The 20,454-nt window shown below is 31.9% G+C and overlaps 2 protein-coding genes across 5 annotated transcripts; one reads left to right on the plus strand and one right to left on the minus strand.

The window, feature by feature from the left end:
• Positions 1-8,657: 8,657 nt before the first annotated feature.
• On the plus strand, positions 8,658-10,318 carry LOC121224680 (probable methyltransferase TCM_000336). The gene is made up of 4 exons (XM_041108462.1): positions 8,658-8,905; positions 8,988-9,392; positions 9,482-9,754; positions 9,831-10,318. Exons 1-4 carry the CDS (start codon positions 8,831-8,833, stop codon positions 10,164-10,166), a joined length of 1,089 nt encoding a protein of 362 aa, XP_040964396.1. The 5' UTR covers positions 8,658-8,830; the 3' UTR covers positions 10,167-10,318.
• A 2,695-nt stretch (positions 10,319-13,013) lies between these two features.
• LOC107945833 (uncharacterized) lies at positions 13,014-19,985 on the minus strand. 4 transcript variants are annotated; one of them, XM_041108465.1, is made up of 6 exons: positions 19,779-19,985; positions 19,555-19,647; positions 19,303-19,452; positions 19,004-19,072; positions 14,136-14,214; positions 13,014-13,431 (listed from the first exon to the last, which is right to left on the minus strand). In XM_041108465.1, the coding sequence occupies exons 2-6, from the start codon at positions 19,643-19,645 to the stop codon at positions 13,302-13,304; spliced, it is 519 nt and encodes a 172-aa protein (XP_040964399.1). In that variant the 5' UTR covers positions 19,646-19,647; positions 19,779-19,985; the 3' UTR covers positions 13,014-13,301. The 4 variants fall into 4 exon arrangements, with proteins under 4 accessions (XP_040964399.1, XP_040964398.1, XP_040964401.1 ...); XM_041108464.1 differs by having other exon boundaries at positions 19,555-19,693; XM_041108467.1 differs by having other exon boundaries at positions 13,014-13,392; positions 19,326-19,452; positions 19,555-19,693; positions 19,779-19,980.
• Positions 19,986-20,454: the final 469 nt, after the last annotated feature.

The raw sequence follows: 20,454 nt of genomic DNA on the forward strand, positions 1-20,454 counted from the left end.
AAGCTTAAAACTTTAGGGGTATCGAAAAATGAAGATTCATAGGTTCATTCATATCATGATACAATGTATAAATGTTTGGTATTGATGAATTGTCTACAATAATTGCTTAGATCAAGAATTGGATCAAACTGGAGATAATCGTGAAAAAGCCAAAATTGTCGATTAGTCCTTGAATATTCAACTTGCTTATTGTTTTTTGACAGGTAAGTTCATATGGTATAAATGTGTTTAGGTTTTTATGTATTTGATTTGTGTATATATCTTTGATTTTGGGTTGATTGGTGGTAAATTAGTATGAAATGTGAGAGTTGGACTAAATTGTAAAGAGATGTTTATATGTGTTAAAAGGTGCTCGACTAAATTGTAAAGAAATGTTTATATGTTTTAAAAAGTGCTTGGGTGAACTTAGTAAAGCTTAGGATACGATCAACATGTCAATAGGGTTTTTTGTGCACTTGTACGGGATTGGTTACAGATATTACCAAGATCCAACATTTGTTGCAGACTTAATGATACATATGACACAAGTTTAGCTTAGACTGGTAACCTGACATGTATGTATATTTAGCGTGGACAAGAAACCGATTGTGTCATTATACAGGTTTAGCCTAGAGTGATAACTTGACACAAATATATATTCAGTTCGGATGAGCAATCGGTGTAATGTAGTTACATGTGTATCTGAGTCTGTTTACTTGAGTTCAACAGGCGATGTGGTTAATGTAAAATGAAAAATTGAGCGAAGTGGTTAATGTAAAATGAAAAATTGAAATGACATGATATGATATGAGTTTGATGCTCAAATGGATAAATGTTGAATTGAGCATGAGCATGATATTGAGATGTTGACTTTAAAATGAATTGGATTGATATATGGTTGAGATGTCATTTGGTTTGATTATATATTAATCTCACCTTGTTGATGTTGTGTTTTGCCATGACTAGCCAACTATGTTAAAGTATGGTAGCATATTGTATTTGGTTGTAACATAAGGTAAGTTTTGTTTAATGCCTATGAACTTACTAAGCATTTTATATGCTTACCTCGTTTGTTTTCCCTTTCATTGTCAATTATCTTGCGGGACGCGTCAAGTCGGATTGACTTGAAGCTCACACTATCCTATCATCGAATTGGTAGATGTTTGATCATTCTGAATCTAGGGTTGTGGCATGTATATAGGTTTCTTTATGTATATAAGTATTTATGAATTGAATATGGTATTGAACTTGGTTTATGTGATTTAAATGTTGGTTTTGCATATGGTTTAAAAATGCATGATTTGGCATTTGAGATGCCTAGTTGAATATGTATACTTTGACTTATATGCTTGAGATATGTATGGAAAATGAAATTTCATGTTTTAAAGTGGATTGGCATAGGTAAAGTTGGTATGGAATGACTTGGTGAATGAAATGAAAATGTACTTGAACATAAGTAAATTGAAGTATGCTTGAGAAATGTAATTTAATTTGATAGTTATTGGTTATGCTTAATGTTATTATGTCCTATATATGTATATGTGTTTATAATGAAAGGAAATGACATGTTCCAAGATGATTTGGCATAAGTAAGATTAGTAATTGAATGATTTAGTAGGTATGCCTTAATGATATTGAAATGCTTAAGATTTGTTGATGTTAAAATAATGAATACTTTGATGTAAAGTTGAATATGAGTATTGAGCTTGTTTGGTATGATTTTGGTATGTTTTGAATCAAATAAGGTTAATGCTTGATGCATATTTTTAACAATTGAAATAGGTACCAAATTAGGAGTGAAAGAAGGGAAATGCTTAAAGGTGCTAAAGCAAGAAAATCTATTTTGAGCTTAAGAAATTCTTTGGCTTGCTTAATGCACCTAAACTTGTTGGCTTTTATATTTGCTAATATTAAATCATGTCCTAATCACTTAGAAGATAAATGGAAGGTGAGAGAAAGAGAGATAATGAGGTGAACTTATTGATAAATTGGGAAAGAAAAGGTAACAATGTCATGTGCTTCACTATTTATAGTACTTGAAACCATTTTGAGCTAACTCTTATTTTGAATCCAAATTGTCCTAAGCCTCTGAATATTGCAAGCATTGAAGACCAATGTGACTTAAACATTTCCTTTATATGAATTTTTTCTAAATTGTTCATGCTTGAATTGATGAATGCTTGTGATTCACACTTGAGTATCCATAATGCATCTTGCTTATTCGTCTTGATGGATTAACACAATTTAACACACATTCACTTGAATTGGCTTTTTGTTTATTAACTCTGAAACCTAGTGAACTAAGGCGGATTTCTTTAAATTACTTGAATTAACTAGCCATCAATCTTGATTTGGATATAAGATATGTCTTTTACATGTTCAATGTTTAATTACCATATTTTCTAATGTTCAATGTAACTTGAGGGTCGTTATTTTTTGTGTGTTTTGTGTGTTATTTGCTTAAAGAAAATCCAATACTTAATTGTGGGGGAGTTTGATACGTCATAATTTGATATGGTGAATTAAGTCATTTTCACACTTAAGAAGCTTGATTTCAAGTAGCATTTAAAGTTATTTTTATTAGTTTTTGCATTGGTTATTTTTATTAGTTTTGGCATTGGTGTTAGGATTTAGTTTAAATGTTTTTTTTATTTTTTATTATATTTTGAATAAATGCTTTAAGTTCCCTCATAAATGGACTTAAATATGTCAAAAAGGGGATTGTAGGGCTCAATGAAGGGATGTAAATGAAAGAAAAGCAAGGCAAAGATCCTTTGTCATGACCACATGTTGCCTTGTCGCAACCATGACCTTGTTGACTTGCCAAAGAGTTCCCTCGACCAAGCCCTTATCTTAACCACGACCTTGCTAACTTTCTAAGGGGTTTCTTCAACCAAGTCATTATTGCAACCATAGCAAGCCCTTGTCACAACCACAAAGGCCTTGAATTGAGCTAGGAGGCAATCAGAAAGCTTGTTGTCGAAACCATGGACCTTCAGTGTCGCAACAATTGTCAATCAATTGGAGCAAGGTTTGGGAAACAGACAACCCGTTATCGCGACAACACTTTTCATAACTACAGAATCTAAAATCATTATTAGGGGCAATCAATAGAAGATTCAATAAAAATTGCATTAGTTTAATATTTCTATTGAGGTTATTGTTGTAATTGAATTATTAATTAGGTTTAGTATAAATATCACTTCATAATCAGCAAATGGGGGATAAAAAGGATATCATTTTCAGACAATAAACTTTATTTTTAGTTTTTGCTGATAATTTTTCTAAGTTTAGTCTTTTAGATAACTTCAAGATATTTTTCTCTTTCAATTGGTTTTTATTGTTATTGGGCATCAAGACATTTAGAAGATCCAATACAATCGAATTTCTCAAAGCAAAGGATTTCTTGTTTTAATGAGCATTTCTTACACTCTTTTAATTTTCCTTTAATTTAGTTATATTGGATTGAATGGAAGATTATTGTATGTTTGTATTTGCCATGGAAATGAACTAAATTCTCTATGTGATTGATTACTTTGATCGCTTGTGATGTTATTTTATGTCTTTTGTTAATTTGATTGTTTTTTTTAAATCGATAGTGTTAATAACTCAAAATTAACAACTTTGAGTAAAAATTGAGATAGGATAGGCCAAGAGGAAACCCTATCGAGTAGGTATCGATTTAGTTAGTCTTAATTGAATGAGATTGAGAGAAGATTTCATTTAGTGCTTCTAATAGTTATTCGAGACCGAGAGGTGAAAGTGACTAGGCAAAGAATCATGTGTTTAGATTCCTTAAGTATAAATCAATCACTACTGAGAGACAAGAGCAATCACTACTTGTTGCTAATAGTAATTTTTACCGATCAAAGCCATTAGATTAGTACTTTTTAGTGTAGTTAGTATTACTATCATTCTTCCCTTTTATGAATTGTTGTACTACTTTCTTTTTTGAGTAAATTGATAGCCTTCTTTTAGCATAGAAAGCATCTAGTGTAGAAATCATCACATCTCCTATGAATTCGATCCACGGAACATTCTCGTATTCTATTATAATAATTATATTACAACTAGACTTGCATACTTGCAGTACACCGTGCTTAATTATTGATTATATTTTGTTTGTTGCATGTACACTGATAGTCAATTTTTTATAATGTCCTTTAAAGCTTTCAAATCTTATGCAAATCTTGTCAAAATAATTGATAGATGGGAAAATTTTGACGTAAAATTTAAATTGGATTTCAAGACTTGTCTTCTTGTTACACACAACAAAATCGTGTACATGATTCAATAGTTTGAAGGGGTATTTGGAGACAAACAAAATTCATACTAATTGCAAGCCACCACAAATGAAAGTGATAATATCATATATCATGCCATTATAATTTTCCTCTAATTAAAATAAATAAATTAAGAAATAAATAATTTTTTATAAAAATATCATAATTTTACAAAACATTATTTCTAATGAACTAAATTAATTAAAAAATAAAAAATATTATAACATTCAATTTGAGAAATCATATTTTATATGAATTTTCCTCTACTTGATTGACTAGTCTTGTACAAGGGATTTCCGCTAAGCCATTGAACTCAATTACAAATTCAAAAATGTTAAATCCAGCCTAAAAAAAGATTTTGAAACTCGAAACTCATTTAAGTAAGTGTTTCTAAGGGTGTAAGAACTTAAAATTTTTTTGAACAACTCCATGTCGATTCTCAAAAAGTCGCTAACAAGTCTTAATTCGCTAAAAAAATAGATTAAATTAAAATTTTAAAATTACGTTTCGACGATTATTAAGCAAACTTAACCATACAAAATTATATTTGAAGCACCTTTAGATCAAAAGTCTCTCTACTCTTATTCTTGTGACACAAAGAGAGAGAAACCTTGTCTTTTAGAAAATTGTAACTTCCAAATATTATAGTAAAAATTATTTCTTGTGTCGGAAATTTTCTGTGTCATTTTCCTTCATTAAATTTGTGTGTACAAACAAATTAAAGAAACAAAAAAATAGAAGTTGAGCTTCATCGCCAAACGCATTTATATATGCATATGGGTTGGGAAGATGCTAAAAACAGCAAAGCTAAAATGGTGGGCACTGATATCATTAGTCATGGCTTGCAATCCCACAATGATTTTACTTTCCCCTTCGTTTTACCATCATTTTTGTGCTCCTTTTTGTGCGGTGCGCGTAATGCCTCTCCTGGTTGTAATGGACTATGACAGATTCATTTGAATCACAATGAATTTTAAACTTAAAAAGGAAAAAGAAACATGTATACCTAAATTGGGTACTCACAATACCCAAATTACAGCCGTGCACATATATTTTATGACCACTAATTAAATCTCTGCCCTCCAACTGAGTTGAACTATGCTCTCTACTTTATGTTAGTACAAATCTTCGATGAAGAAAATCTTGAACACACGAACGAAACTCGACAGAAAAAGAAGAAATAAGACAAGGCTCCAAGGCATGTATCAAGTCACTATCTTTAAGGTTATATTCGCCCCCACCTATTTTCGGTGTGCAAATGAGTTCCAAACAAATTAACCTCGAGAATACAATGCAGGCAATGACTATTTGCATTTTGCACTGACGAGAATAGCCCACTACACACTGAGCAATGTATGACAAGAAACTTAATTTCTATAAATGATTTATGCAGTAATGCTTTATAAAATAATCTAATAATATTAAAAAATGAAAGAAGGAAAGAAATAATATTAGAATTTGTTGGTGTGTTTTCCAAATGAAATCTCATTCCTATTTATAGGAATTTTCATGTCTCTTCATAGAGACATCTTTCATCAATAGGTATATTTCTGAATAATAATGTCTTTAAAATAAACATATAATTATTCATTTAATATTACAACTATTCAAATAATATTATTTAAATAGCTATAATGTTTTTTCAAAAAATCAAATAATATAACTTTTGATTAATTACACTCATTCATTTATAGTTATTGGAACACTATAAATATTTGAAAATATTCCAACAATCTTCCCCCATTTTCAAAATATTTTAGATTTTGATATTCTTGGAAACCAATTTGCATAAATGAAGGTATCTTACTATTGAACCTTCACTTAGTGAAAACATGTTAAAGTTAATCAAAATTGCATGGTAAACTAAGCTTTGAGCTAACTATTCCATTTGATTAACTGAACAAATCTCACACAATGATTTCAACATCAGTCAATGCATAGTATCTAGGGACACTATTATGGCTATGTGTTTATGTCCTCTTTTCATGAGTATTGTCAGAGCCAAGCCCTTGAGCTCCTAGAAGCGGCCACACTTCCACTCACATAGGTAGATCCCATCAAGAGTGTTCCCGTAATTATAACACTCTTAACACTCTAACATATTTATGTTATGGGTCCATTAAAAGTACATTACTCATCATTCCCTTATCATTACAGGTACCTAGCACTTTAATCTTAGGATGGATTTATTTATAGTGCTAACAATCACATACTAATGAAGTACTTTGTCTCATTGAACTCAAGACTTGACGTTATACCAAGCGTTGAGTCGAGTTTCCATCATGGGTGACTCTAATTAATGGGCTTGAGTCTCATCCCTTTTGAGGTCATTTTTACTGCATCTCTAGCAAGACTTTTTGTCAAAGGATCCGCCAAATTTTCACTTGACCTCACATAATTATAGTGATCATTCCATCAGAGATTAATTGTCGGGCATAACTATGTCTTAATCCAATGTGTCTAGACTTTCCATTATATACTTGGCTATATGCCTTTGCTAAAGTAGCCTCACTATCACAACGGATAGAAATAGGTGAAATTGGCTTAGGCCATAAAGGTACATCATAAAGCAAATTTCTTAACCATTCTGCTTCTTTAGATGTAGCAGCTAATGCAATAAATTCTTAACCATTCTACGTTCACCACACCAATTGTTAGAAGATTTTTAAATATTTATAGTGTTCCAATAACTATAAATGAACAGGTGTAATTAACCAAAAGTTATATTATTTGATTTTTTAAAAAAGAATTATAACTATTTAAATAATATTATTTGAATAGTTATAATATTAAATGAATAATTATGTGTTTATTTTAAAGACATTATTATTCAGAAAGACACCTATTGATGAAAGATGTCTCTATGAAGAGACATGAAAATTTGTATAAATAGGAATGGAATTTCATTTGGAAAATACACCAACAAATTCTAATATTCTTTCTTTCCTTCCTTTATTTTTTAATATTATTAGATTATTTTATAAAGTATTACTGCAGAATTCCTTTATAGAAATTGAGTTTCTTGTCATACATTGCTCAGTGTGTAGTGGGCTATTCTCGTCAGTGCAAAACGCAAATAGTCATTGGCTTCATTGTATCCTCGAGGTTAATTTACTTTGAACTCATTTGCACACCGAAAATAGGTAGGGCGAATATAACCTTAAAGATAGTGACTTGATACACACTTTGGAGCCTTGTCCTATTTTTTCTTTTTCTTTTTGAGTTTCGTTCGTGTGTTCGAGATTTTCTTCTCCAAAAATTTGTACTAACACTTTACCAGGACATTCTCAACAGGTGTGATCTGTGATAGATTACTTCCAAATATGAAAGGTCAAATCAGTTGTGACTTTGAAGCATAAGATCAATTGCGTTTATCCAAGAACAGATGTCATATTCTTCACAGCTAGCTAATAGCAAACTGAAAACTACTTAAAACTCACAAGGGAATCTCTAAGCTCATTTATATATTCCTTTGTCTACCTTTTTATAAAGCTTTTAAGCCTCTTGTCTTTATAATCCATTCAAAAGTTGTGCTGATCAAGCCTTTTGACTGTGCCTGGCTGGCTACCAACAAAATGGTTAGTGCCCTGAAAAACTTGATGGTGTTTAAATGCCCACAGCAGCAATGGCTGGGGACAGTCCTATTGGTGCATCCCTTGCCTGCCATTTGTCCAACTCTTGTACGACTTGAGAAGAATCCCGCTACACACTCTAAAGTTGGAACAGTATTGATGTGATGAAACTTCAGTTGCTTTGGTTCCTAGAGTAGTGGGACTCTGGGAAAGTCGAGATCAATCAAACCGATACAAGACTGCACTTACAAAAAAGAACTCCTCTATTCAAGACATCAAACGTCACACAAACTCTCACAATATATACCCACCAATTGCTTCAAAGTAATGGGATATTGGCAAATATTTTACGGCATTTTATAATTCAGCCAACCCAGCTTAACCTTTTGGAGAAGATCAGGAAAGCACTGAGGACTTTTATAATAAAAATGTTACTAATAAGGGAGATATGAATTGCACCTAACTTTTACATTTCTCTTTTCAATGGTAATCCCTTTCAAACTGTTGAAGCTTCACGCCCTCAATGCATGCCATAAATAATTGCATTTTTTTCAACCGATGTGAACATCATGATAATTGCATTTTCATCTCATGTCAACCAATTTACTTACAATCCAATTCCAACAACTGTAAATGCATCTTAAATATGTTCATCCACCAAAGAACATTCTGATTTAGCTCCATAGATCTTCTTTTACTTCATTTACATGCAAATTAAGCTTTTAATTTACAAGACCTTTAGAATGCTACCCCATCAAAAAAAAAAAACCAGGAGGGGCACTAACAAATCTGAGATAGGCCTCGGTCCAGGAGGGGCCCTGCCATGATGGTTAATGATAAAATGTAAATTATTGAACTGCAATGACAAGTAATATATATTAATAAAACAAGCAATAACCCCAAAAGTTGATCACGGGCTTTATGAATTAAGATAATATTTTGCCTTTAAAAGGAGACTCAAAGCAATCCCCCGCTAATTTCAATTCACCTCTAAACATGGATGTCGAGAAAGTCTTTCATATGACCGGAGGAATCGGCAAGACTAGCTATGCCCAAAATTCTGCTTTCCAGGTTTGGCCCCTTTGTTTTTTCCTTTCTTCTATATCACCATTTTCTTTCATTTTCTTCTTTACTAACTATGTTTCTCCAACAGAAAAAGGCATCAGATATGGTGAAACATATAACCATGGAAACGATACAAGAACTTTACTATGAAGTAACTCCCAAGAGCTTAGGCATAGCTGATTTGGGTTGCTCTTCTGGACCCAACTCCTTGTCCCTCATCAAAGATATGGTCGAAGCTGTCGAAGGAACTAGCCATAAAATTTTCCATCCCATGCCAGAATTTCGAGTTTACCTTAATGATCTTCCAACAAATGACTTCAATTCAGTGTTCAAGTCCCTGCCTGATTTTTATAAGGACCTTAAGAAAGACAGAAATCAAGAGGGTCCAGCTATTTTCATAGCAGGCTACCCTGGTTCATTTTATGGAAGACTGTTCCCATGCAATTGCTTGCACTTCATCTATTCGTCTTACAGTTTGCACTGGCTCTCCAAGGTATAAAATTGTCTCTGTTCCATTGTTTTTAGATTTGAATTCCATGCAATGACAAGAATTTCAGTTAATGATCACTGTTATCCATGCAGGTTCCTCCAGCTCTTTACGATGAGCATGGCAAGTCCATCAACAAAGGAAACGTTTACATTTCTGAATCAAGCCCTCCAAGTGTGTCCCAAGCATACTACAAGCAGTTCCAAGAGGACTTCTCATTGTTCCTTAAATCACGATCAGAAGAGCTGGTCACGGGTGGGAGAATGGTGCTGATTCTCTTAGGAAGAATAGGTCAAGATCATGTTGACAGAGGCAATTCTTTCTTCTGGGAAATCCTCTCAAGGTCCCTTGCCATATCTGTTTCTCAGGTACCCCTTGTTTTTCATACATGCATAAATATTTCATTTCTTCTTGTTGACATCTTCTTCCCCTTATGTTTTGCAGGCAGAGATTGAAAAGGAAAAGGTTGATTCCTACGAAGTGCATTTTTATGCAGCATCAAAAAATGAACTAGAAGATGAAGTGAGAAGAGAAGGGTCGTTCGAAATAGACAAGCTTGAGATGTTTGAGATAGAGAGGGAGGTGAAAAATGGGGAGAGCTATGGCACCGCAGTGGCTATGACCGTGAGGGCTGTTCAAGAATCCATGCTTTGCGACCATTTTGGAGATGGGATGGATTTGGATACCTTGTTTAACAATTATGGGAAAATGATTGATGAGGAAATGGTTAAAGTAGATATTAAACCCATCACTTTTGTCATAGTTCTTAAGAAATTATGAATGCCATGCAATTACGAGAAACACCGATTTGCCTCTGTCTAAATCTAATTAGTTTTATAATTTTTTTTTCCATAATTTTGCTATGTTGAATAATTTAATAGGGGATAAACTACCCATTTAGTCCCTGAATTTAGTGATATTTCTTAATTTGATCTCTAAGCTTTTTAGTCTACACTAGTTTTGAAACTTGACAACTTTTTCCAATTTGATCCTTAAACTTGTATTCTGATAATGTAGCACATTGATATTGTTCCATTTATCACTTAATTTTTTATAATTTCTTTATAACTTTTTACTATTATTTTGGGTTTTTTTAGATTATATATAATTCTTTTAAAAAATTTATATAATGGAATGACATAAACTCAAAGTGTCACATCTTCATTCTTTAATTAATTTTAAATTCAATGATTAGATTAAGAAAAATTACCAAATTACAAGGCTAATATGAACAAACAAAATTCAGTGACCATATTAAAAAATGTTACCGAAACTAAAAGTTTATTTATCTCATTAATAATATAATTGCACTTAATAAATGGATTATGGGATATAAAATTATTTTTACATAATTTTTATTCTTTTTATCCAATCATTATTTTGCTTCCTATTAATGTAAAACATATACGATAAATTTTAAGTACGTTAAAAGTATTTAATTATTTGGGGTTTTTCGTATATATAAAACATAAAAATATTTATTAAAACATATTTTACTAATTTTTTATCTCCTGCTATGCACAATTTATAAAATTTTTATTAGTTAAATAATAATTAAAAATACAAAAAAATACTTTAAACTTATATAATTTATTTAAATTTTGATAAAATATTTTTTTAAATTTAGTTGTTTAAAACCTTTTTATTAGAAACATTATAAAAAATATTTTGTAAAAATAGTATTTCAAACATTTAAAATGCACAACATTTTTCATAAATTATTTTTATAATATATTTAAAATGTTTTTATTTTTATTTCTTTGAGCATTAAATATAAAATAGTTTAAAAATTAAAATCAGATTTTAAATATTAAAATTTTAAAAATCTATATAGAAATTTTATTTCAAAACATATCAATTTAATTTTAATATTATTCATAAATTAGTATTTAATTTTCAATTTAAATTTTAAAAAATCAATATTTAAAATTTAAAAATATTATATGTTTGCAAACATATTTTAAAAAACAAGTAAACATCGATATAATTTTTTTTTTAGAATAACTTAGTAAATATTTTAAAATTGCTTACACATTTGTTGGGGGAAGTGTTTTAACAAAAGCTTGTTGGAAACATAAATTCAATTAATAATTGAAAACATATTTACTTTTAAAATGTTTTATAATTTATAAAAATTCTAATTTAAATTATTTTATATAAAATAATAGTAATCATATTTTTAATTAATAATATAAAAAATATTGAGAATGTTCAATTATTTATAATTATATTTTTTAACGTTTCTTTCATTTTAATTAAATTTTAAACGAAATTAAGTAAAATAGATTTTACTTTTAAAGCAATTGACAAGTATTTTATAGAGTATAATAAAATATCAAAAAATAAATATTAAAAAAACACATTACAATCTTTTAAAATTATTTATAGAATGATAATAATAATAATAATAATAATAATAATAATAATAAAACTCTCTTAAACTCCAAGAGAACCTTAGATCAGCCTTGTGCCTCTACTATTAGCCCTATCACCGGTGGCTTTCTCTGGTTGAATTGCACTCTAAATTACTCCTCTTTCTCTCATCTATTCAAGCCAAAAGCTTTTGAAAAACACTTTTAACTGTTCGAACTTCTTCAACATCAATCTTCTTAGGTGACCGTTAAATCGATTTGATTTTACAGTATGTTGCTCTTTTAGTCGGCGACCATGTTCACAACGTTCAGGTCACCGTGAAATGCCCTAGAAGCCTCCAAATTCATCATCTTCTTTTTCTTTATGTTTATTTGTATGTATGGTTGTTGGGTTTGAATTTTACTAAATAAATGGATAACAAATTGCTAATTTATATTGAATCGAAATATTTAAGGAAAATGTAACAAAATTAATGATTTCGCAAGGTTTTCAAGGGCACGTTTGGTTCGCTGTATTGGAATAGAGGCGTAATAGAATAGAGGCGTAATAGTATTCTTGTGTTTGGTTGAATGGAATGGAGATGTAATAGCATAAGGAAAAAAAGCTAAAATGACTAGAATACCCTTAGCAGAATTTTTTTTAGGTTGATAATTATTGTTATTGTTATTAAATTTTAAAATAAGATTATTAATATAAATAATAAACAATGTAATCATATCTTAACATAATTATTATTAAATATAATTTAATAAAAATATATAATTTAATAAAATTCTTAATATTAGATATTCTTAATATTAAATTACTAAAATCATAATATATAATACTATAAAATATAATTTAACATAATTATTATTAAATATAATTTAATAAAAATATATAATTTAATCTAAAGTTTGAATGTGTATTTACCTAACAAAAATCAACGAACTCTCGTGTAACTATAACCTAATAATATATGATGTATAATTAATATTTCATGACTAATTAATAGCATAGAGATAAATATAGTAATTAAGAATTTATAGTATACGATTAAAATGCTAATAATTTATAGTATACAATTAAAATATTATAAATAAAATAATAGTAAATGATATATAAGATAAATTAACATATAAATAATTCATATATTTAGAAGGAATAAAGATAAATTTAGTGTGATAAAATACAACATTACTTTGAAATCAAGGTTGCGAATTAGTTTTCGTGCAAGCTTTTCCAAATGCTATATTAATGATATTGAACAAGTAGTAATGTAAAGCTCTTTTCTTATATCCTTCAAATACTTCAACTGATTTCTCCATTTATCAGCAAAATAAAAGCCATCCTGATCAGCAAAACAACTTCCAAATATAGCATTTGATCCAGTCATCCTCATAAACAAACAAGTCAACCCCCTATTACAAGCCTCAGTTTCCAATAAGCAATAGGAGAAAAACAAGATTCCAGTGGCAACATAATTCCAAAATATATAAACATGCATTTAAAAACTTTTAGATCAAACATCAAATTTACTGGCAATGCTGCAACAAAGCTGCTTCACCGCTTCAAAGTTGTTATTGTCAAGGGAGAAACTGCTAGTCTATCAACCATGGCATCCTCAGTAACTTGATCAAATTGGTACCTATTCCTGAACAACAAGTAGCCCCCACATTCCCACACAGAGTATCTTTAAATAACAAAACATGGATGTTACAATTGTAAATAGATGATGCATGCAATGCATTACGTTAAGAGCAACTGATGTAGAAGCAGAATTGATTAGACCAATACCACAAATCTGTTTGATCTTTCAACATTTTTTAGTGGACAGGAAAACTAGAATAAATGTTGCTATATGGTACAGAAGAGAGGGGAGGGGTGAGGGATAGTCAGATCTCGGTAAGATGCAAGTTTATAGTTGTTTCAATAGATGGTGACTTACGACCGAGATTCAAATCTCCAATAACTATAATCAAATAACTCAACATAGTCATATAGGGAGAAAGAATACAAAAACAGCAAAAAGCAAAGCTAGCATGCAACTGATCCAAATGGCTATCTATACAAAGGCACAGAAAATATTATTTGTGATGCAGAAAAGCAAAGGGCTATTATCTCGTTCTCATATTATTTGTGAAATACATTTGCATTGTTCATTAGATAAACAAAGGCATTAGAATTCAATCATGGCAGAGTGGTACTCATTTCGGCATCTTCCCCCCAAACCGTAACATAAGATATAGATACAAGTTCGAATGAAATATAGAACAAGAATCAATAGCAAAAGGCATTTGCATTGTTCATTAGATGGCATTTGTGAAGCAAAGACACATCCCTTTCACTAATAGCATATTAAGCAAAAACAGAATGCATAGCAGATATGATACATACAGTTCAGTAACAACTCTATAGTCTCCTTGAGTTGAACATGTTACACCCGACCAAGGCGGCAAATCACCATCACCACAAGTGATACGAGTTACAAAAGCCCAAATTCTTGAAGGCGAGGCCCAATAAGCAAATTCCCAGCCCAATCAAGAAATCCATCCATACTTAGTTGAAAATCAGGCCAAATTGTCAAAGTGGCCCAAGTTGTAAAGTTTTATTTTTATTTTTATTTATTTATTTACTTAGTTTAAATTTTTATGTCAATATTCAGTCCAAGAGTCCCAGATAAAATGACCTTTGACCGAATTTCCATATTAAAATAATTAGGAGTTTTTTTATTTTAGTTTTCTAATTAGATTAGGACTAGTTATAAGGCCTATTTAAAGGCATGGTTGTCCACCTTGTTAAACACTTATCATTATTATTAAAATTTCAGATTTGTTGAGAGCAGAATTTTCTTTGAGTTTTCTCCAAGATTTTTCTCTTGAGTTTTCTTTAGAAGTTGTTTTAACAATCTTGTGATTGTGGGAGCCATCTTCAACCTTCATCTTGCCATTGATATTCTTTGGAGGGGAGATTAGAGCCGTTTGAAGGGAGTTGTGAGATCTTTCGAGATTTCAAGGCTTCTTAGGACTTATCTTTTAATTTCTTACTGTCAATTCTTTCTTTATTTCTACTTGTGCTGAATCATTATCTAATCTATTTTCTGTTCTTATTGTGTTTTCAGCCTTTTTCTATCTTAAGGAATCAGCCCAAAAATCCCCAATTTCTAGGGTTTTTCCATACTCTTTTTGGGTGAAATTAGATTGTCGAAATTTGGGGAAAACTATCTTGGTGTTCAATTGGGCAGAATCACAATCTCCTTGAGGGTTTCAAGAACCCTAACACTTATTTCTATTCTCAATTTGATTCTTTGCTGATTTGGAGATTTTATTTCAGATCTGAAAATTCAAAAATCTAATCTTTTAATTTTCTGTTTCGTTTCAGATCTAATTGTTTAGGGTTTTCGTAGGAGTTTCTCGTGACTTGGCAACTCGATCTTGGTCCGCGCGCAACCCCGTATCATTTGGTATCAGATTTTGGGCGTTTTGGGTGTTCTTGGTTGATTTCTAAACTGATCTCTATTTTTTAAAGCATAAACGGCAGTTTTACCCAGAAAAATTGTTCAAAAAAAATTCATTTGAGTGGGTAAACGTTGTCCGATTGATCTGAAATTTTACATGCATGTTTTTGGCACTGTGATTTAATATAAAAAAATTATTCCCGCAAAAAAATCAGTCAAAAAAGTCAAAAAAAATCAAAAAATACGAAATTAAATAAAAATTTAAAAAAAGATTTAGCGGGTTGAATTTGGTGCCCAAAATTTTCAGATCAAAAATTCAATATATAAGGACACTCCAGATTTAATTTCGTGATTTTTGGAGATCGGGAACACCTCGAACGAAGTTGTCAAGTTACTCCGCAGTTTTTCGGGTTTTCTGTTTTCAGCAATTTTTATTGATTCTTAGCTGTAGATTTTCATTTGTTTCCCTTTATTCTTCCTTTATGTTATCTAACACCTTCTTGTTTCTTGTGTTAGTAGGATTTAAACGTGTGCACAACTTCTTCCTCGGTGCAACACGAATCAATTGGTGTCTCGTCAGTTTTTGGCATCCTAGTGCAAATTAGGATTCTTTGGTAGTTTGGTTCACACTCTCTAATTGGTTGATATCAACTCTGATAAAGAACTCACAAGATTGAATTCGACCTCATTGAGAATTTGATTTTTTCTTTTTGAGTGATTAACGGTGAGGTTTGATAACTTTTATTTTTGAGTGTTGAGTGTTTTGCAGGTTTTAAAAAAAATGTCTATAGGTGATAATACTAGTGACATATTTAAAAAATTCCAACAACAGTTGGACGAACAGGCTGCTGCACTTCGAGCGTTGACTGCTACTATCAATGAGGTGCGGTTGAATCAAGAGCCTCAATATCGAGATCAATTTAAAGACGATGTGGACAACCAGCCTCCTGCTCATAGGCGCGCTCCTCGGCGTGTCCCTAGAACTGATTATGATCTTCATGATCGTGGACAACCCTCTTTGGCAAAACCAAAGAGCGAGCAGCAACGAGAACATCTCTTTCATACTCGCTGCCATGTACAAGGTAAGCTTTGTAGAGTTATTATTGATGGTGAAAGTTGCTCGAACGTAGCCAGCACGACGATGGTGGAAAAGCTTTGCTTAACCACTACCAAGCATCCACGACCTTATCAACTACAAGGGCTTAGCAACGAAAGCCAATTTAAGCTCACTCAACAAGTGCGCATCGCCTTTTCTATCGGTAAATATCAAGACGAAGTCGTGTGCGACGTAGTACCTATTCAAGCCTGCCATTTATTGCTAGGAGAACCATGGCAACTGGATCGAAAAGTCACTCACGATGGTCGTACCAATAGGTATTCTTTCAAGCATCAAGGAAAGAAACTTACCTTAGTGCCGCTCACTCCGGAACAAGTCCATAAGGACCAAATCAAACTGAGAAATTCTGTTAAAACAAGTGAGGAAAAAGAAAAAAGAATGAAAAAGAGCAAAAAGAGATTGAGAGTGAAAAGGAATGTGAAACAGAAAAGAAATTTGAAAAAGAAGTTGAAGAAAGAAGAGAAAATGAGTTAGAAAAAGAAACAAAAGAAAAAGACGAGGAAAGGCTAGTGAGGAATGTTTCCACTAACCAAGATATGAATTTTTCTTGTGTTGCTACTTTTCAGGTTCCTGAAAGATCGAAAGATAACTTTCAACTTCAATACCTCTCAAATGAAAGACGCTTTCATACGATCAACTTAGGCAAAGATGAAATCACACTACATGATCCCGAAGGTAAGCGAGGTAAGGAAATTTTAGAAACCGAGTCCAGTGCAGATTTGAAAATTATTGATAAAACTTTTGGTGACTTAGTTCTTAAAAGATCCCCTCATTTTGATCCGATTAATTATTACTCTTCGATTGTGGTTGATAAAGTCATTACGAAAAGAAGCGTGATTTGTTATTCTCTTGATTTACCTTGTGTAAAATCCTCGAATTTGTCCAAATCTGTTTTGGAGAATAAGGTAACGAAATTTTCCAAATTTGTTTTCAATTTATATTAGTGCCTTAAACAGTTTATGTGGTTGTACATGAAGTTTGAGTTCCATTTGACAAAGGTTAACTCAACAACGGAGATTCGACTACACTATGCCCCCGATGAGCGAAGGTTTGTTTTAAATGAAAAAGGTAAAATCGACCCTTATTCTTCTGCTTATCGAGGTAAGATGCTTGAAACCTTTGAAACACTTTTGTACTCCTCGGATAGTGATAAAGATCGTGTTGATGAACACTTAGATCGAAACGTGCTTGACTGTCCTATTTTATTTATTCTATCTGTTTTGATGGTTGATAAAAAGATTTTTGTTTTTGATAACGCATGTGTGAGTGAATCTATAGACCGTCGATTAATGCATGGTATGATTATGCAACTCTGTGAACCATGTGAATCTTTTCAAATACCTACTTGTGACGATTATGTTTACCATTTGATTTATTACTCGCAATTTATTCATGGTTTGTGGGAACAATGTGAGACGACTGAATGCCTTAAAACATGTCCATCTTTGTTTCAAATATTTGACGAGGCAGTGGTGAGTAAATTAGATTGTTTGCATGGTAATCTGAATCTGTCCATTCACATGCGTTATACCTGTTCTGTTATGCTTATGATTGGACTACAAGCTTGTTTCCGTTGCTATTTACTATCTCATGGCTATTCTTTTCAGTGGACTCAATTGCCATTAGTCCCGTTCGATAGAGGAAAGTCGAGTTCATTTGATTTTTCATATTCGAGGATGAATCTTTTTGAGGAAGGGGGGAATGATACGAGTCACAAAAGCCCAAATTCTTGAAGGCGGGGCCCAATAAGCAAATTCCCAGCCCAATCAAGAAATCCATCCATACTTAGTTGAAAATCAGGCCAAATTGTCAAAGTGGCCCAAGTTGTAAAGTTTTATTTTTATTTTTATTTATTTATTTACTTAGTTTAAATTTTTATGTCAATATTCAGTCCAAGAGTCCCAGATAAAATGACCTTTGACCGAATTTCCATATTAAAATAATTAGGAGTTTTTTTTATTTTAGTTTTCTAATTAGATTAGGACTAGTTATAAGGCCTATTTAAAGGCATGGTTGTCCACCTTGTTAAACACTTATCATTATTATTAAAATTTCAGATTTGTTGAGAGCAGAATTTTCTTTGAGTTTTCTCCAAGATTTTTCTCTTGAGTTTTCTTTAGAAGTTGTTTTAACAATCTTGTGATTGTGGGAGCCATCTTCAACCTTCTTCTTGCCATTGATATTCTTTGGAGGGGAGATTAGAGCCGTTTGAAGGGAGTTGTGAGATCTTTCGAGATTTCAAGGCTTCTTAGGACTTATCTTTTAATTTCTTACTGTCAATTCTTTCTTTATTTCTACTTGTGCTGAATCATTATCTAATCTATTTTCTGTTCTTATTGTGTTTTCAGCCTTTTTCTATCTTAAGGAATCAGCCCAAAAATCCCCAATTTCTAGGGTTTTTCCATACTCTTTTTGGGTGAAATTAGATTGTCGAAATTTGGGGAAAACTATCTTGGTGTTCAATTGGGCAGAATCACAATCTCCTTGAGGGTTTCAAGAACCCTAACACTTATTTCTATTCTCAATTTGATTCTTTGCTGATTTGGAGATTTTATTTCAGATCTGAAAATTCAAAAATCTAATCTTTTAATTTTCTGTTTCGTTTCAGATCTAATTGTTTAGGGTTTTCGTAGGAGTTTCTCGTGACTTGGCAACTCGATCTTGGTCCGCGCGCAACCCCGTATCAACAAGGATCGTCCCCGATCCATGCATATACAACTCTCCATCCAAGTGATGCTTTTATCTCATTTAAGGCTTTTACTGCAATAAAACTAACCAAATATCAACCCATTGCAGTAAAGCATATTTATGCTCTATTTTAATTTTTTTAATGATGATAGCTTCAATTCTCACAAAATCTGCAGTAACAATAAACATCAGATATCCCTAAAAACCAACTTTAAATTTCTAATTGATCAATTTAAGCTGCTCCACAAGAATTCAAGCTAAATGAGTAGTGCGTTAAAAGACTGAATCATCTTCATCAGAACCAGAATCGAAGTGAAGATGAGACCCAGAATGGGAATGGGAATGGTGGTGAGAAATAACATCTTTCTTGGGTGAACTTGACCCAACTTGAATTGGATCCACCGCTTTGCTTTTAAGTTTATTAGGAGATGGAGGAGAACGAGGCAACACCCCTGAAGAAGTCCCGAAATCATTATCAACAAAATTGTTCAAAGACTGTCCAAATAACTTCAAAGAAGCTGTATAAGCAACATAAGCTTCAGCTAAAGCAAAACCTTGTTGAATCGCTTCATCCAAGAAACTACATCGTTCCCGACATAGAGCAACTGCCGGCAGATCATCTAACTTCGAACTAGAACATCCCATCACTGACGAAAACCAAAAAAAAAAAAACGACCCAGCAAAGTATAGCAACTGCTTTACATGAAGGAAACAAAAAAACATGATAAGAGTGATTGTTTCTGGAGAAAAGTTCAGGGTAGAAGAAACAAAGGCTTACCAACAGTGCTTTCCTTGTGCGTCGGTGTGTATATTGCTGGAGAGTATTATGGGCAGAGGGACAGAGGGAGCAAATCGGCAAAAACCCCAAGCTAGAAGAAAGGAACAGAACACGGAAACGGGAAGCGTCGATCGGGAGGGTAAACAGGGTATAAAACTTGAAGCAGCACCTAAACTGAGCAAAAGAAAGGGATTAGAAATCGGTGGATTTTGGGGATTAGCTCAGTAATGTATTAGACTCGTAATAGCAATACCCTAAAGTGGGGCCCACCGATTACAACCAAACATGTTGCAAGTGTTTATTCGGGAATTAATATTTTGTTTAGGGTTTTTTTTTAATATAACAGAAATTTATGATCGATAAGGGAAAATGAAGAGTGTGTAGGGCTGTAAATGAATCGAGCTTAAACGAACAAATCTCTGTTCATGTTCTTTTGTTTATTTTTAAGCTTGTTCGTGTTCAGTTTGTGTTCGTTAAGAATTTCAAATTTGTGTTCATGTTCGTTTATTTAAAATTATATGTGTTCATGTTCATTTGTTTAATGTTCATGAGCATGTTCATTTTAACTTAATCGAACATGTTCATGAACATATAATTAAATCTGTTCATGAACATATAATTGAATATGTTCATGAACAATATTAATAAATAATAAATAAATACACACACATATTGT

This window comes from Gossypium hirsutum, chromosome D12 (assembly GCF_007990345.1).
Source record: "Gossypium hirsutum isolate 1008001.06 chromosome D12, Gossypium_hirsutum_v2.1, whole genome shotgun sequence".
In the NCBI taxonomy this organism is placed as follows: Eukaryota; Viridiplantae; Streptophyta; class Magnoliopsida; order Malvales; family Malvaceae; genus Gossypium; species Gossypium hirsutum.

What these genes read in the sequence shown, in the direction of transcription:
- LOC121224680 (XM_041108462.1), top strand. Translation starts at nt 8,831, where the DNA reads ATGGATGTCGAGAAAGTCTTTCATATGACCGGAGGAATCGGCAAGACT. An exon ending in GTTTGCACTGGCTCTCCAAG is followed by an intron (nt 9,393 to 9,481) that starts GTATAAAATTGT and finishes TTATCCATGCAG; the next exon opens with GTTCCTCCAGCTCTTTACGA. An exon ending in TTGCCATATCTGTTTCTCAG is followed by an intron (nt 9,755 to 9,830) that starts GTACCCCTTGTT and finishes TATGTTTTGCAG; the next exon opens with GCAGAGATTGAAAAGGAAAA.
- LOC107945833 (XM_041108465.1), bottom strand. Translation starts at nt 19,645, where the DNA reads ATGGGATGTTCTAGTTCGAAGTTAGATGATCTGCCGGCAGTTGCTCTA. An exon ending in GGATGAAGCGATTCAACAAG is followed by an intron (nt 19,453 to 19,554) that starts GTTTTGCTTTAG and finishes GGACTTCTTCAG; the next exon opens with GGGTGTTGCCTCGTTCTCCT. An exon ending in TGCATGGATCGGGGACGATC is followed by an intron (nt 14,215 to 19,003) that starts CTTGTTGATACG and finishes TAACTCGTATCA; the next exon opens with CTTGTGGTGATGGTGATTTG.